This window comes from Delphinus delphis, chromosome 16 (genome assembly GCF_949987515.2).
Source record: "Delphinus delphis chromosome 16, mDelDel1.2, whole genome shotgun sequence".
NCBI lineage: Eukaryota > Metazoa > Chordata > Mammalia > Artiodactyla > Delphinidae > Delphinus > Delphinus delphis.
The window spans coordinates 49,193,538-49,211,579 of record NC_082698.1 but is presented as its reverse complement, the minus strand read 5'-3'; the positions used below and the strand labels follow the sequence as shown (position 1 = coordinate 49,211,579).

The following is an 18,042-nucleotide window of genomic DNA, read 5'->3' as shown; positions in this document are numbered from 1 at the left end:
AGTCTGGGTGGATAGGTATGTGGGGGTGAGTGGGGAAGATGGGTGGATGGGTGGGTGGATGGATGGGTGGATGGATGGATGGGTGGATGGATGGATGGGTGGGTGGATGGGTGGATGGATGGGTGGATGGGTGGATGGGTGGATGGATGGGTGGATGGGTGGATGGGTGGATGGGTGGATGGGTGGATGGGTGGATGGGTGGATGGGTGGGTGGATGGGTGGATGGGTGGGTGGATGGGTGGGTGGATGGGTGGATGGATGGATGGGTGGATGGGTGGATGGATGGGTGGATGGGTGGATGGGTGGATGGATCTCTGCTAAGAATGTACACATTGATCTTGGTTCACAAAAAGAGAAAACGTACAAAATAGCACGAAAAAGAGATTTTCCGCTTCCAACTTTGACTTGAGAGGGTACCTCCTCTGTTCAAACAAAAAATCTGTTTCTCATTTATAGCTTGCTCAGAATGTCTGCTTGAGCCTTCTTGAGTCAACTTGGAGTTGTTTCCATCTCTCCACTCACTCCTGCCCCTTCTCTTGTAAGGTGCTGTCTCAATACTTCTCCCTGCCTTGGCAGAAGCTAACACTCCAGTACTGATGTGTGGCTCCACCAACCTCAGCATCCTCACTTAGGTGACTTGCCAGGTCCACCGGTGGGTATACAAAGGGAGGGATGCTACCCTCACGGTCTGGTTGTCCAGAGAAGGGACTTTTAGGGGAAAAGATCAAGGACATACAGTAAAAAGGCAGCCTCTGTTTGGGGCTCCCTCCAGGTCCTGACAAACATAAGCAAAGCCTTTCCTCATGGTGGGTGGGTGAAGACCAGTGTCCCAGTGTCCCGGCTTGGTCAAGCCAGGTCCCTGAGGCAAGAGGAGAAGTGTAGAAGGACAGAGGCTCTCAGCTGCATGGACCCTCACTCACTGCTGGTCTCGAGGGGCAAACAGCCCGAGCTGGAGCTACAGGTCACAGGGTCAGAGAAGGGGCCCTGGCCTGAAAGAGTCCTTGCCTCTCTCCCTCACATCTCAGATGAGGTCCAGCACAGAGTTCACTAGCAAAAGACAGACAAGCAGAGCAGACAATGTCACCTCATCCCTCTGCTGGCAGAAGCCCTGGGCTCTGGCTGGCCTAGGAACACTGCAGCACTGAAGTGACAAAAGACTGTAAGAAGCATTTCAGGTAAGAGCAGACTTGAGAAGCTAAAGAGAGGCCAAGTGTTGAGGCCAAGGGCGTGGCAGAGGAAAGACGCAGATGCACAGCAAAAGACCTGGGACCAGGTCAGAGATGCCAGATGGAGTAAAGTCAGAGGCAGACAAGAGCCAGAGCTGGCAGAGGCTTTCCTGGGAGCCTGTGGCCTCCATTCTAAGTGGGTACACAGCTGCAAGGGGCCCAGCTGGTTCAGTTATAGCCACCCTAGAGATGCATGCTGGGGTCCCCTTTTGCTGTCATACAGTACAACTCTTACTCTACCATGTGGGGAGCTTAGCTGGGGCCCTGGGAGGATGAGCAAGAGCTTTGGATTCATCACAACCTGGGCCAGCTCCACTCACTGCTGAACCCCAGAGTGGACAGCAGCACATGGATACAGCACATGCTTGATAAATGCTCACTGTATGGGTGAATTGAATCTCCTCTTGAACTTACTTGCGAGGTGATGTTGAACAAGTCATTTAAAGCTCTAACCTTAACTTCATGGCAATAAAATACAGTGCGATCAGTGGCCCTGGAGAGGTGCAGAGGGGCAGCCCTGATTTACCCGCCCTGTGAAATGCAGGTGGTGATAACCCTGGGTGCCTAGTACCATCCTGAGCTCTTTGCACGCATTTCTGTTTTGGGGGGTAACAGGGACAGAAAGGAATGGAAGGGGAAATGAAGGACCCAAGCAGGCTCCTGACTTCAATGTGGATGAGCTAAGAGATTGTCCGGGGGTATTGCTGGCAGCTGGGGCCCAGCGTGGGTCGTGAAAAGCAGTTTCTATCTTCCACCACCATTCACCCTCTCCTCCAATGCCCCTTGGTCCGAAAGCTTTTTAAGGGCAAGCAGGGGTCATATCTAGCTTCTGTAGCTTCTGGGTCAAAAGACTGAGCAAGGATCAGCCCTGAGTCTCACATCCCCAGCGCTGCCTGAAATCAGCTCACCTGGGCGCATGTCCCTGGCTTCCTCCTGGCCCGGCAGCAAGGTCACGACTGCCATAGCCCCCTGGGCCTGATCCGGGCCTTTCAGGTCTACATGTTCTGAAGTGTTGCAGAGCTGCCCTTTGAGGAAAAGGCCACTTCTCTGCTCCCGGGGTGTTCTATAAAAGCTGCCAATATAGGAAGGCCCAGAGTGAGGGCCTCTACAATACCCGGACCCAGGTTCCTGAAAGGGAAGTGGCCTGGCCCACTTCAAAGGCCTGACATTTGCGCTGCAGGGCTGGCTCAGCCACGGGAGCCTGGGGCACAGCCAGTCCTACAGCAAGACCACCCAGGTGTACAGGGGAGAGGAGAAGCAGTCAGGATGTGACTAGGGGCAGCTGCAGCCCAGTACCTGTGGGAGGTGCTAGGCCCTGCACACTGTCACCGGCTGCCCATCCCCTGCCCAGGCTTAGGGGTTTCACCCCTGGGGAAGCTTCCTAAATCCTCTCTACATGGTCACTTCCCATGGCCACCACGTAGTTCAGGTGCCTCATTTCTCCCTGGGGAGATGGTAACCCCTGGTTACCTTGTCTCCCAGCCTAGGCCCTCCAATTCCACCCTGCACCGAGTTGTCGTTCTCAGATGCACATCCTGCCCTGTCACATCTCCAAGGGCTGCACCCCAAGCCTCAGTGCCCTGCAGCTGCCCTCCTTGATGACTGATTTCCAAACACTTGCTCTCACCCCTTGCCTCAGACACTGAATTCAGCCCCTGCTCTCCTTGGCTTCTTGGCCTTTGCATATGCCATTCTCCATAACTGGAACGTGCTACTAAATGGAGATTAAAATTCTCAATTGATTTGGAGTTTGTGAGAATTCGGAGAGACAACATTTGTGAAATGTCTAACATAGGAACTGGCCCATAATAAGTGCTTAAGGGATGTTTGTGGAATTAATGGATGTTGAATGAATAGTTTTAAATCTGCTCTTAGGAAAAAACACCGATGTAAACAGACGTCAAAGTGTTTGGGAAGAGGATGCCTCTTAGAATAGGAGTGATGGAGGACAGAAGCCACCCTGCGAAAGGAAACAGGACCTCCACATGGGTATATTCCATGTGGAACTGTCCATCTGTAGTCAGTATCTGGGTTATGTGCTCCCATGAGATGGGGGCATCCTCGCAAGGCTTGCATTTCCAAAGTCAATACCTAAATAAGAGGCAGGTCCTCGGGAGTTGAGGAAGACGGTGGAAGAGTAAGACGCGGAGATCACCTTCCTCCCCACAGATACACCAGAAATACACCTACACGTGGAATAACTCCTACAGAACACCTACTGAACGCTGGCAGAAGACCTCAGACCTCCCAAAAGGCAAGAAAGTCCCCACGTACCTGGGTAGGGCAAAAGAAAAAAGAATAAACAGAGACAAAAGGATAGGGACGGGTCCTGCACCAGTGGGAGGGAGCTGTGAAGGAGGAAAGGTTTCCACACACTAGGAAGCCCTTTCGCGGGCGGAGACTGCGGGTGGCAGAGGGGGGAAGCTTCGGAGCCGCGGAGGAGAGTGCAGCAACAGGGGTGCGGAGGGCAAAGTGGAGAGATTCCCGCACAGAGGATCGGTGCCGACCGGCACTCACCAGCCCAAGAGGCTTGTCTGCTCACCCGCCGGGGTGGGCGGGGGCTGGGAGCTGAGGCTCGGGCTTTGGACGGATCGGAAATCATAAAGATCAGATCAGAAATAAATGAAAAAGAAATGAAGGAAACGATAGCAAAGATCAATAAAACTAAAAGCTGGTTCTTTGAGAAGATAAACAAAATTGATAAACCATTAGCCAGACTCATCAAGAAAAAAAGGGAGAAGACTCATATCAATAGAATTAGATATGAAAAAGGAGAAGTAACAACTGACACTGCAGAAATACAAAGGATCATGAGAGATTACTACAAGCAACTCTATGCCAACGAAACGGACAACCTGGAAGAAATGGACAAATTCTTAGAAATGCACAACTTGCCAAGACTGAACCAGGAAGAAATAGAAAATAGGAACAGACCAATCACAAGCACTGAAATTGAAACTGTGATTAAAAATCTTCCAACAGGGCTTCCCCAGTGGCACAGTGGTTGAGAGTCCGCCTGCGGATGCACGGGACACGGGTTCGTGCCCCAGTCCGGGAAGATCCCACATGCTGCGGAGCGGCTGGGCCCATGAGCCAGGGCCACCGAGCCTGCGTGTCCGGAGCCTGTGCTCCGCAACGGGACAGGCCACAGCAGTGAGAGGCCCGCGTACTGCAAAAAAAAAAAAAATCTTCCAACAAACAAAAGCCCCGGACCAGATGGCTTCACAGGCGAATTCTATCAAACATTTAGAGAAGAGCTAACACTTATCCTTCTCAAACTCTTCCAAAATATAGCTGAGGGAGGAACACTCCCAAACTCATTGTATGAGGCCACCATCACCCTGATACCAAAACCAGACAAAGATGTCACAAAGAAAGAAAACTACAGGCCAATATCACTGATGAATATAGATGTAAAAATCCTTAACAAAATACCAGCAAACAGACTCCAACAGCACATTAAAAGGATCATACACCATGATCAAGTGGGGTTTATTCCAGGAATGCAAGGATTCCTCAATATACACAAATCAATCAACGTGATACACCATATTAACAAACTGAAGAAGAAAAACCATATGATCATCTCAATAGAAGCAGAGAAAGCGTTTGACAAAATTCAACACCCATTTATGATAAAAACCCTGCAGAAAGTAGGCATAGAGGGAACTTTCCTCAACATAATAAAGGCCATATATGACAAACCCACAGCCAACATTGTCCTCAATGGTGAAAAACTGAAACCATTTCCACTAAGATCGGGAACAAGACAAGGTTGCTCACTCCCACCACCATTACTCAACAGAGTTTTGGAGTTTTAGCCACAGCAATCAGAGAAGAAAAAGAAATAAAAGGTATCCAAATCGGAAAAGAAGAAGTAAAGCTGTCACTGTTTGCAGATGACATGATACTATACATAGAGAATCCTAAAGATGCTACCAGAAAACTACTAGAGCTAATCAATGAACTTGGTGAAGTTGCAGGATACAAAATTAATGCACAGAAATCTCTGGCATTCCTATACACTAATGATGAAAAATCTGAAAGTGAAATTAAGAAAACACTCCCATTTACCATTGCAACAAAAAAGAATAAAATATCTAGGAATAAACCTACCTAAGGAGACAAAAGACCTGTATGCAGAAAATTATAAGACTGACTGATGAAAGAAATTAAAGATGATACAAATAGACGGAGAGATATACCATGTTCTCGGATTGGAAGAATTAACATTGCGAAAATGACTATACTACCCAAAGCAATCTACAGATTCAATGCAATCCCTATCAAACTACCACTGGCATTTTTCACAGCACTAGAACAAAAAAGTTCACAATTTGTATGAAAACACAAAAGACCCCAAATAGCAAAAGCAATCTTGAGAACGAAAAATGGAGCTGGAGGAATCAGGCTCCCTGACTTCAGAGTATACTACAAAGCTACAGTAATCAAGACAGTATGGCACTGCCACAAAAACAGAAATATAGATCAAGGGAACAGGATAGAAAGCCCAGAGATAAACCCACACACATATGGTCACCTTATCTTTGATAAAGGAAGCAAGAACGTACAGTGGAGAAAAGACAGCCTCTTCAGTAAGTGGGGCTGGGAAAACTGGACAGTTACATGTAAAGGTATGAAGTTAGAACACTCGCTAACACCATATACAAAAATAAACTCAAAATGGATTAAACGCCTAAATGTAAGGCCAGACACTATCACACTCTTAGAGGAAAACATAGGCGGAACACTCTATGACATAAATCACAGCAAGATCCTTTTTGACCCACCTCCTAGAGAAAAGGAAATAAAAAAATAAATAAAAAAATGGGACCTAATGAAACTTAAAAGCTTTTGCACAGCAAAGGAAACCATAAACAAGACCAAAAGACAACCCTCAGAATGGGAGAAAATATTTGCAAATGAAGCAACTGACAAAGGATTCATCTCCAGGATTTACAAGCAGCTCATGCAGCTCAGTAACAAAAAAACAAACAATCCAATCCAAAAATGGGCAGAAGACCTAAATAGACATTTCTCCAAAGAAGATATACAGATTGCCAACAAACACATGAAAGAATGCTCAACATCACTAATCGTTAGAGAAATGCAAATCAAAACTACAATGAGATATCATCTCACACCAGTCAGAATGGCCATCATCAAAAAGTCTAGAAACAATAAATGCTGGAGAGGGTGTGGAGAAAAGGGAATCCTCTTGCACTGTTGGTGGGAATGTAAACTGATACAGTCACTATGGAGAACAGTATGGAGGTTCCTTAAAAAACTAAAAACTGAACTACCATACGACACAGCAATCCTAATACTGGGCATATACCCTGAGAAAACCATAATTCAAAAAGACTCATGTACCAAAATGTTCATTGCAGCTCTGTTTACAATAGCCAGGACATGGAAACAACCTAAGTGTCCATCATTGGATGAATGGATAAAGAAGATGTGGCACATATATACAATGGAATATTACTCAGCCATAAAAAGAAACAAAATTGAGATATCTGTAGTGAGGTGGATGGACCTAGAGTCTGTGATACAGAGTGAAGTAAGTCAGAAAGAGAAAAACAAATACTGTAGGCTAACACATATGTATGGAATCTAAGAAAAAAAATGTCATGAAGAACCTAGGGGTAAGACGGGAATAAAGACACAGACCTACTAGAGAATGGACTTGAGGATACGGGAAGGGGGAAGGGTAAGCTGGGACAAAGTGAGAGAGAGGCATGGACATATATACACTACCAAACGTAAAACAGATAGCTAGTAGGAAGCAGCCGCATAGCACAGGGAGATCAGCTCAGTGCTTTGTGACCACCTAGAGGGGTAGGATAGGGACGGTGGGAGGGAAGGAGACACAAGAGGGAAGAGATATGGGGATATATGTATATGTATAACTGACTGACTTTGTTATAAAGCAGAAAGTAACACACCATTGTAAAGCAATTATACTCCAATAAAGATGTTAAAAAAAAGAAGAAGAAGAAAAAAAAAAAGAAGCTGGTCCTCACATCTGCAGGAAACGGAAGACAGAATTCAGCCGTGAGCTCTTGACTGCGGTTTCAGCTCTTGAGAAACCCAGGCAGACATTCCTGGCTGCTGGATAATTAAAGACCAGTCACATGAAGCCAGAGGACCAGGGATGGAAAGATAACATTTTTTTGAACAGTTAACACCCAGAATCCCCATTACATCAGTAACTATATTTTATTTAGGAAAATACCTGTGTCAGCAGGAGCAAAGGCTACCAGTAAAATTGTTAAATTGATCTTCATGAGAAAATGAGGAGAATTTACTTTGGAGTCAAGACCCAGAGGGAGAAAAGAGAGGGTGGATAGGGAACGGGAAGCTAGCAAGATGTGAAGAAAGGATGAAGCCCTGGGTGGACGGGGTGGGGCTGTGGAGAAGCACACAAGCCTTCTCCGGGAAGACTTCGAAACTTCGAGGCTGTTTGTGCAGCTGCCATGCGAAAGTCCCACCTCTGCCTCCACCGTATGTGACACCATCTCCGAGACGTGGATTTGTTGTCTTGCTGAAACCAGGAAAGACACTGATTTCCCATCTGGATCGGTACTGGGTGGGGTAGAGGCAGCCCCATCAGAAGCTCAGATGATTTGTTTACTTCCTTACTGAGTCCCTAGGGGCAGGATTAGGGCCAGGAGTAATGAAAACAGAAGCCCCCTGTGAAATGTGCTGAGCTCCTCAGGAGACCTGTACGTGTCCAATCCTATCTGGATCTCAGCGGCCTGAGACCTATGCCCACCCCCGTCAGGCTGGAAGGGAGAGGCCCAGGAGGATGACGGCCCTGCTAGGTCACCAGCTGTCTGCCTTCCCAGTGCTCTGTGCACGTTTCTCCACAGTAAATCTGAGAATTGAGGCAGGTCATATTAGGGTGCTCCAGCCTTGCCTCCCTTGCACTCCAGGGGCCCAGGGAACTGTTGTGCATCCACGTTATCAAGGTACAAATCATCCTGGAAGGCAAAGGAAGATGAATGGCAGGCCAGGGTCGCAGCCACACGGGCCAGCTGCAGCTCGCCACCAGACCATTATCCACCCAACACCACAGCTAAAACTGTGGGAAATGTGTTCATTAAGAAAGGCTGCATTTCCTCCAGGCTTCTAAAGAGCCCAGTTTTCTCTTGCCTCTGTCATTAATCAAGCGAAGTAATTAATCAATCAAAGTGCAGGGAGGCCTCACAGAGGCAAACAGCAGGAACTGACCCCTGACCAGATCCTCAGACAGGCTCTAGCCGTCCAGCGAAGTCAGACAAGCAGCCGGCAGAGGGTCCAGCTGGGAGGACAAGCTGACGCCCAGATGTCACAGCTTGAGAAATCCATCTCCAGGCGAGAGCTCTCTGCCAACCTGCTGCCAGCCCACCCGTCCTGAGAGAGGGCGCCACGGCCAGGCCTGAGGAGGGAGCCAATGGTGGCAGAGGGCCAAGAGGATGGGGATCTCTGCTCATGTTGAATCCGAGGACGGGGGAGGGGGGAGAGTTGTGGAGGAGCATTTGCTATACCCGAGGCTCTCTGGCCTCCAGTTGTACACATGGCCACCGGCAGCCAGAACTGCAACCAGCTGCACCCAAGCAGACCACCTGTTCAACTGGCCCTGACAAAGGCATCGATGCTCACGCTTCCCCAGTCTGGTCCCTACATGTTCCATCTGGGTCTTTAGGGTGAAGAAAACCAGAGAAAGTGACATGAAGTCCGAGGTAGCTCTGATGTGAGGAGGCTCAGTGTTGCTCCAGAGGAAAGAACTCTACAGGCAGGTTGACAAAAAACTTGTAAGCTAGGGAGAAGTCCAGAAAGCCTTACAGAAACAGGGATGTAAGGGGCGGGGTGAAATGCTTTAATAGATTGAGTGAGGAAGGAGTGATTCCATCTATCAAGCCATTCCACAATTTTAAAATGCATAAAGAAGGGAAATTCCAACCTGAGGGAGCATTTTATAATAATACCACATTAGCCCCTGCAGCCTAATTCAAGGATCAGGCTTCACAGTGACCAGACAACACAGCTTCTCTCATTCGCCTGTCCCGCCTTGGAAACACATTTGAATAGAAATGGGGTAGCAATGTGACAATGTGTCTGTTAGGTCAATTATAGCCCTGAAGTCACCAGGCAATGCGGTTCTGGAGACCAAGGATGCTAAACATGCATCTCTGACCAAGGCTACCCATGACATCTGAGCAAAGTCTCAGGGGTCCTTACGGTCTGCTTGTCACTTTTATTACTAGCTGAGTAAGACAGGCCCTAAACTAACTTGTCGAGAAAACAAGAATCAGAAACACCCAAATAAGACAGTGCTTTGTAGGGAAAAATAAACCACAGCGCTGCACACTGGCAAAGGCAATACTTTTGGAGCCACTAGAAGCCACTTATTTAAGTACTTTTCTTCCAAAAGATGTTCTCTTTACTAAATAGGAACCAAAATCATTTGCTGTAACTGCCTGGTTGGCTCTGGAGCACAGAAAGCCCTGACCACAGGCCTAATAGAAGAAGATGGAGCTTCTGACGCCAGCTCAGTACAGAAGCGGAGAGATGAACGATCCTGTAAAAATTCCCTGTTTTTGATGGTCCGCTTGAAAACTTCTAATCCAGAATTATCATCCCAAGAGCAGCCATCTGGGGGAGAAACTAAAGATGGACTTGAGGGTTCCATTTCCAAAAGGATTTTGATTAATTTCATCAGGACAAAGTTAATAATCCACGACATCAATGCTGTTTTGTTTTTTTTTTTTTCCCTTCAGTTGCTTGTGCTAAACATGTTAGAATCTTCTCCATAAATCTCACAGCTAGAGGCTAGTAGAAATTAGTTTGCCCTCTACACTGTCATTAAGAAAGAAAGAAGTGGTAATAGCTACTGAGGAAACGTGAAGGGAATGACTTGTAAATGAGATGAATCTGCCCAAATGGTGGTTGGGTAGGATGAGTAAATAAATCCACGTTGGCCTCTCTTCATAGCCCGCACAAGGAAGGAGATGCAATGAATGGAGATAGATTGCTTTAATAACGTATTTTATTTATGGATCTATAAAGAGGCTTCTAGAGACAGTTTAACTTATGTTAAGACCTGCATTCTTAACAGATCCACCCCATCAGTCCTTATCGAGAGTCTCCAAGGAGCAAGGTCTTGTCTGAAGAGCTAAGCGGGTCGCAAAGACAAGGCCTCTCCCCTCCCACACAAGGCAGCGATGATTGTGTGACTGATACGGACAGTAAGTGGTGCTGGATGCCGGTGATCAGGGGCTGGACAGGTGGGAAGTGCTCTCCCACCCACTGTGAGGCTTTCCAAGAGCATGCTCAAGAAGGGAGCGGACTACGTCATACAAAAAATAACGAGGCCATGTTCAGCCTTTCCGTGGAAACCCTGAACACACCTGGCTCCCTCCTCCAGAGCGGTACTGTTAATAGCTCAGCCTTGTTCAAACTGCTTTCTATGTGTTCTCCCCTTTAATTTTCATTATGACTCTGAGGGGTAGGTAGTGTTCTAATCCCCAGTTTACACAGAAGGAAACTGAGGCACAGAATGACAAATAAATAATAATAAACAGTTAGTAACTAGAGTTACTGGAATTTGAACCCAAGCAAGCTGGCTCCTGTGCTATTGCTGCTGTTGCTACTACTTCTACTATTGCCAGTGCTGCTTCTGCTTCTGCTTCTGCTACTACTGCTACTATTACTACTACTACTACCGCTACTGCTACTATTACTACCTCTGCCGCTATCACTACTACTGCTACTATTACTAACACTACTACAGGTACTACGATTGCTACTGTGACTTCTGCTACTATTACTGCTACTGCTGCTACTGCTACTATTGCTACTACTATTACCACTACCGCTACTATTACTACCACTGCCGCTATCACTACTACTGCTACTGCTACTATTACTACTACTACTACTACCACTACTGCTACTATTACTACCTCTGCCGCTATCACTACTACTGCTACCACTACTATTATTAACACTACTACAGGTACTACGGTTGCTACTGTGACTTCTGCTACTATTACTGCTACTGCTGCTACTGTTACTATTACTACTACTACCGCTACTATTACTACTACTGCCGCTATCACTACTACTGCTACCGCAACTATTACTAACACTACTACAGGTACTACAGTTGCTACTGTGACTTCTGCTACTATTACTGCTACTGCTGCTACTGTTACTTCTATTACTGCTGCTACTACTGCTACTACTTCGGCTGCTATTACTGCTGCTACGATTACTATACTACTGCTACTGCTACTACTACTAACACTACTATAGCCACTGCTGCTGCTACTGTGACTACTGCTACTATTACTGCTACTGCTGCTACTGTTACTATTACTGCTGCTACTACTGCTACTACTCCTTCTGCTGCTATTACTGCTGCTACTATTACTGCCGCCATCAATACTACTGCTACCGCTACTATTACTAACACTATTATAGCCACTGCTGCTGCTACTGTGACTACTGCTACTATTACTGCTACTGCTGCTACTGTTACTACTGCTCCTACTACTGTTACAAGATCTCTATGATTTCACTCTTAAATCTTGCACTTTATGTAGTGCCTGGGTCTCAGAAGGAACAAAGAGAGGTAGGGTGGCCAGGATTCTAGGTTCGATATTGCACTGACCTCACTTGATGACTAGCCACCCACCTCAGAGCCATGGCTTTGTTCATCCTCCTAATGGTTGTGTGTCATTTCAGAAAGCCCTCTACTGCATTCCTTGCTGCTACCATCAGTCTCCTTTTCTGTCTTGGCCTCCAGGACAGATTCTTTGTATCCGGTGTGTTTGATGTGCAACCAAAGAGCTCACCTAAGCCTTTTGCCCAGGGCACAATGAATAATCAAGACCTAGACAGGAAGTACTTTCTCCTCTCCCTCCACCCCATCAAGGCAGCACGTGCTGGTGTACCGGGAAGCAGCCCTCCTTTCTCCTGGAGTAGAAGTGCAGTATGGTAAAGCAAGGACTGAGGAAAATGGATGGGGGATATGGGGCAGGGTGCAGCAGGGCTGGTGTACGTTTGGAGGAGGACGAAGCCCTTTGAGGAGAGAGAACCTGGGAAGAACTTCCTAGGAGTGAGACCCTCCCGGGGTCTGGCCCCCACACAGAGTGGCTGGCACCTCCCCATCCTGCCCTGGGTGGGGATGAGCACACACTGCCTGGGCCACGTGGTCGCACTGCACTTGCATCCACACGGAGAGTGGGATGGTAAATACAGAGGCACCATGAGACCCCCTCACCTCTTCTTCCAAACTCCAGAAGAGAAGAAGGCAGGACAGGTCACGGCAGGATCCAAAACCACAAATCCTTGCATTAAGCACCTTCCACGTCTGGCCCATATGCCCAGGGCTCTCAAGTCTATGGCCCTGTGGAGGCCTTTGGTCCACTCTCTCGGTCAACCCTTCACCACCTCAGAAAGACCCCAGACCTTCTGATGGCTCCCTGGAGCCATGGGTTTTGGGGAAGAGGGAGTTACTCCAGCTAAAATCTCAGTGTCTTCTGTGCTTCCCTATCAACCAAGAACATATTTCTAGCGTTTGCCGCCTGTTGGAGCGTGTTTCCTCTCCCCGCACCGCCCCTCCCATATAAGATTATGGACTGGATTTGGTACCTTGGCAAATCACACATGTACCCAGCCTACCATAGAGATTCTAATAACCCCCCTCCGCAGATCATGTGCCCCCTGATTAGATGATACCAAGATGTTCTGGGGTGGCCCCAATACTCAGGTGGCAGACACAGCCCATTTCTGCCCTACAATCCTTACTGAGTAAAGAAGGTGTAACTAGTTTCAAATGCCGAGTGGCATGCATATCCCACGCACAAACTTCTGAGCACTTTTCACAAACCCAACTGGGAGAAACTTCCAAGTGTCAAATGAATGTTTTCTTGGGTGCTATATTCCTAGTGGAGACGCAGAGGCCGGGCTACCAACAGACAGTCTCCACAGCGCTTCACTGTTACCCCCAAACATCCAGGGAGAAAACCACCTCTCAACAGGTGCACAGCTCCACATCCCCCTCCCAGGCCCAAGAGGAGCTAACCCTGATCGCACCTATGTCAAGAGAGTGGCAGAGTAACTAACCATACACACCGTACTTCTCATCTTGGAAGGAACGGAACAGGTGGGCAAGTGATGCTCCTACCCTTTTGCCCCTCCCTGCTCAGCTGGGAATCCAGCATGTTCTGGTTGACCTAAGCCTCAGCATTCAGAAGATGAACTGGGACAGTTCCCAGCTGTTTCCATATTATTGACTTTCTACACGGAACAACTTAAAACAGGTTCAAAATGATGACTCCCCGCAGGAAGGCCCTACCCCCAGTCCTGCCAGATGAAATCATGCCCCACAAAACAGTCATCACAGAAGCCTAAAAGACAGGACTCTCCTTACTCCCTAAGCATGCAACTTTTAAATATTAGAGGCACCCAGTGAGCTCATATGTCCTGCCTGCTGACAGTGGCCATAACTGCCTGCTAATGTGCTTAGAGGCACTGCCCAGTTGACTGGTTTCAATGTCAGCAAATGACAGAGTTCTAGTTACTGAAGTTGGTGAGCAACAGCACTCGGCCAACAGCTGAGGCATGTTGTTGACCGTGACAGGCCAAGTGTACGGGTGAGACTTCCTCCTGGACGGAGCTTGGGAGGCAAGCACTGACCTGCAGCATTTGGAGGTAGCCTTCCTGGGGGTCGCAGAGCAGGGAAGAGATGCGGTGGTTGTTCCTCATGCATTTCTGGCTGTCCTTTGCAGATGGGAAGATCTGCCGGACCACGGTCATCCTGCCGAGGGCGCTGTGGACCAGATCCAGGATCTCCGGGTCACTGATTTCCTGGGAAGATAACCAGAAATGTTTACCATCGACTCATGAGCTCATGATCTCTGCAAAAGACTTACCAGTAGTTGTCTAGGTCTACAGCCTAAATAGCTGATGCCAAAGGGGTTATGAGTTTGGGCCCAAGGTCAAAGAATTCATTTGTTGCTTATTGACAAATAATACTTGCTTACCCTAAAATGGAAACAGGATTATTCAACACCTTCCCTGAAGGACAGGAAAAGATATCTGCAGCTAAACCACCAATGCACTGGCTTCCACGGAGTCAAACTCAAAAAGAACCAGTGCTGTCAAATGTCACAACAGGCATTAGCTGGAATTAAAGGCTGAATTTCCTGCTGGGAGTCATCTACCTGATTTAGACAAGGAAAACTGGTTTTCTCTGGCACAGCTGACCAAAATGCAATGAGTTTCCCCTAATTCTTTAATAATTAGATTTTCTTTTAAAAAAAGATTTGCGTACAAATTTTAAAAATATGTCCACTCATTCATTGCACAAAATCTACCCAACAGCTCCTCTGTGATTTGTTCTGTGTTGAGCACTGGGCATATAGCAGTGAATGAGTCAGGCTTAATCCCATCTGATGAAACTCAAGGTTTCATCATAGAATGAAATATGCTGAGTGATGTCATATGGAAATCTAGGGGCAAAGGAAACCTATTGTGCTTCCACATGAGACCATTTGCTAAGCTCTTTACACACATTTTATCAGTTGGTACTCACAACAACCTTAGGAATGCTATGAGGAAGATCCTATTATTATCCTATTGAAAGTGAGCACTCTCATGCATAGAAATAGCAAAGGGAGCAGGCTAAGGGGAGCTCTTTCCAGGACGAGGCTTGTGTGAGGAATTAGCGCTGAAGCTGAACCTGAAGGATGACCTTGTTAGGCAAAGTGCTTGCAGGTAGGCGGGGAGGGGGAGGGGCAGTGCAGAGCTGAGTCGTTGGCCGTGCTCCTGAAGATGCGGGCAACAGGTGGCACCCTGTGGTGCCCTATTCCGGTACAGGTAGCGGGGTGCCCCTCCAACCTAGGGAGGGGCAGGGCCACTGGCAGGGGGGAGAGATGGTCAAAGGCAGCATGGGATCTGTGTCCTGGGCCAGATGTGGGTGTGGGGTTCAGTAAATCCCGCTAAATCATCCTCACTAGAGACAATGAGAAGCCCTTGAAAGATTTTATCCACCAACAAGCCACAATCAGATTTACATTTTAAAAAATCTCTGGCTGCTGTATGGAGTGAGGATTAGAGAGGAACAAAACAGCTCCATGTCTGAGATCAACACAGGAACTACAAGAAACGGACATTCACCAAGGGTTTTGGTGGTGGGAGAGAGTCAGGTTAAGAAAGCCCTGGTTTGCTGGTTCTAAGAAATGACTCCATCAGTGTTGGCTGCAAGTCAAGATTTTAACTGTGAATAACTGTGTTTTAAAATTGGTCTTAAGTCTTCCTCCTTGCAGATGACACAGTCTAGAGTTGAGACAGTGAGATGGTATAAATGGACCTAATGAGGTTAGAAATGAGTGATCAGGAGTTTCAAAATCACTTAAACAAGAACATAACATGTTTAAGGGTATAAGGGTAAACAAAGTATTTCAGGAATGTCCTAGGTACTCAATATGAGTGTGTAGACTGGTCAGTTGTAGCCATATGCTAGATCTGGGAGAAAGGAGGAAATTAAGAATTGCATCCTTTTAGAATGATCAGTAGTTCCCAAGTATGCAGAACTGCAGGCATTTCAAAAGAATTGAAGTGCTATTACCTATTGAATCTGGGTTTAAGCCACTTAAACTTTGTATTTCAGACAAAAGTCTGTTTAAGGGACAATAATCTTGTTGGATTGGGACCAACTGACAATCAATGGTGTGGAAATTGCAATATAGGACCACTAAGTGAGATGGGCCCAGGACCCAGTTGGGCTTCAGGAAATGAAGCAGAGAATGTAGCTAAGCCTGGACATTTGTGCTCTGCTCTTAGCTGTCCTGCTAATGGATGCCTTGCCCCAAGCATAGGATAGTAGGATGAGAGAAATCATATTCTGACCTGATAGTAAGTAGAACTATAAGAAAGAGCAATAGGTGGAGTGGTCAGCTTTACTTGGAGAAGGAATACAGAGGCCTTTGCGGTGGGGGAGGGGGATTTTTTTTTTTTTGCGGTACGCGGGCCTCTCACTGTTGTGGCCTCTCCCGTTGCGGAGCACAGGCTCCGGACGTGCAGGCTCTGCGGCCATGGCTCACGGGCCCAGCCGCTCCGCGGCATGTGGGATCTTCCCGGACCGGGGCATGAACCCGTGTCCCCTGCATTGGCAGGTGGACTCCCAACCACTGTGCCACCAGGGAAGCCCCCCCCTTTTTTTTTTAACCTAGAAAAATCACGAGGTCATGAAGAATGTAATTTGCATAAGGGGGTTTATCAAAGCCAGCACACCTTGGAAAGGAAATGGATATGTTACGAACCTTTTGTTTTTCTCGCTTACTTTTCATAGCAGAGGTCACCATAGAAGTTCTTTTATTAAGCCTCTCCTGCACCCTCAACTTCCCGATGGGAGAGTCAGTGGCACTGAACCCTCCCTACTGTGCCCCTAGAAGAACCCTGGAAATTGTAGGGGGCCTGGCTGATGGGGGAACACAGTACCTTTCTAATAGGTGTAACCCTCACCTTCCCTGGCCACATGCAGCAGCCCCTGGCGTGAGTGGCTAAAGAAGCCAGGGCAGCCAGGACCTAATCAAGGGGGCTGGGTCCCTGTCCCAAGTAGCCCAGATCTCCGACTATTCCTTTTCAATTCTGCCTACCCAGGACAGAGATGAGAACTTGGTACAGCTTCTTCCAACCCATCAGCTGCTGTAAGCCTTCCTCAGAGTAAGGATCAGCTGGATTTCTGCAGACCTCCCATCTCCCGTGGCCCAGTTTTCACCCACTCACTTGGGGTCGAAGCACATAGTCTTGTCTGCCAAAGCACTCCTACCCACCTCCCCACACCTCTGGGCCTATCCTTAGTATCTAGTACAGAGAGAGCTGCAATCACATTCTAAGAATCCATGGAAGCAACTCCCCTGGATCGCTTGGAGGCAAGAAAAAGGGTCACTTCTTCTCCTAGGAATGTATCCTTCCCTTGGACACTTCCAAGCCTGCATCATCAATCAGTTCCGGCAGCTTCATGCCAGGCCCTCTTCTGTCCTGTTGGCCCTACCATGTCCCTTCAGTACCACTGGGCTGCACACAGGTATCTGCTCCCACTCTGCTCGCTGCTGTCAGGCAGGCACTGCCTCCAGGCTGCACACCAGGTCAGCCTCTGGACCACTGTGAACAGGACCAAACTCCGGGCCTTCCTAAGGGTGCAGAGGGCAATGCAAGCAGCCTATTTACATTACCCACATGGAGAACAAACTTCCCCTCTGCCCCAGTTGAACATTCCTTCCAGACAGTGCTGCTGATGAGCAGAAGAAACAAGACAATGTGTATATACTGTGTGATCTCCACCGACCTCACCAAAGCCATCAACGCAGCAATGAAACAGTAACACATCATACCCAGAAGCTCCCTGAAGTGCTGAAGGGCACAGGCTCAAAATAAATCTTGCTTATTTGATTACTTTTTAAGTTTGCCTTGTGAAATATATCTTAATGTACAAACATTACATAAAGTATGAATAATAAAATGATTTCAGTGTAACTTCCATCAAAAAATAACCTGCATCTTGGTTGGAAGCTTACCATTTCCTCCTCACCAGGAGCTGCCTTTGTCTTGCTATAACTTATGTATGTAACCTAAATAATATATATCTTAGTCTTGTTCGTTTTGTTCACCTTTGTGTAAGCTAAACAGTCTGCATCCTCTTACAACTGTGTTTTAACACAGTGGTTCTCAAACTTTGCTGTGTATCAGGATCACCTGGGGAATTGGCAAAATTACAGAGGTACAGTCCAGTCCCATTTCCACAAGCAAGGCTTCTATG

At 47.4% G+C, this 18,042-nt stretch overlaps 1 protein-coding gene across 1 annotated transcript in view; it reads right to left on the bottom strand.

The window, feature by feature from the left end:
* The window catches only part of GRID1 (glutamate ionotropic receptor delta type subunit 1), a 666,253-nt gene that overhangs the window by 205,933 nt on the left and 442,278 nt on the right, over positions 1 to 18,042 (bottom strand). Inside the window, exon 6 of the mRNA XM_060033707.1 lies at positions 13,917 to 14,087. Coding sequence (XP_059889690.1) covers positions 13,917 to 14,087 — 171 coding nt within the window. The remainder of the gene's footprint in view (positions 1 to 13,916; positions 14,088 to 18,042) is intronic.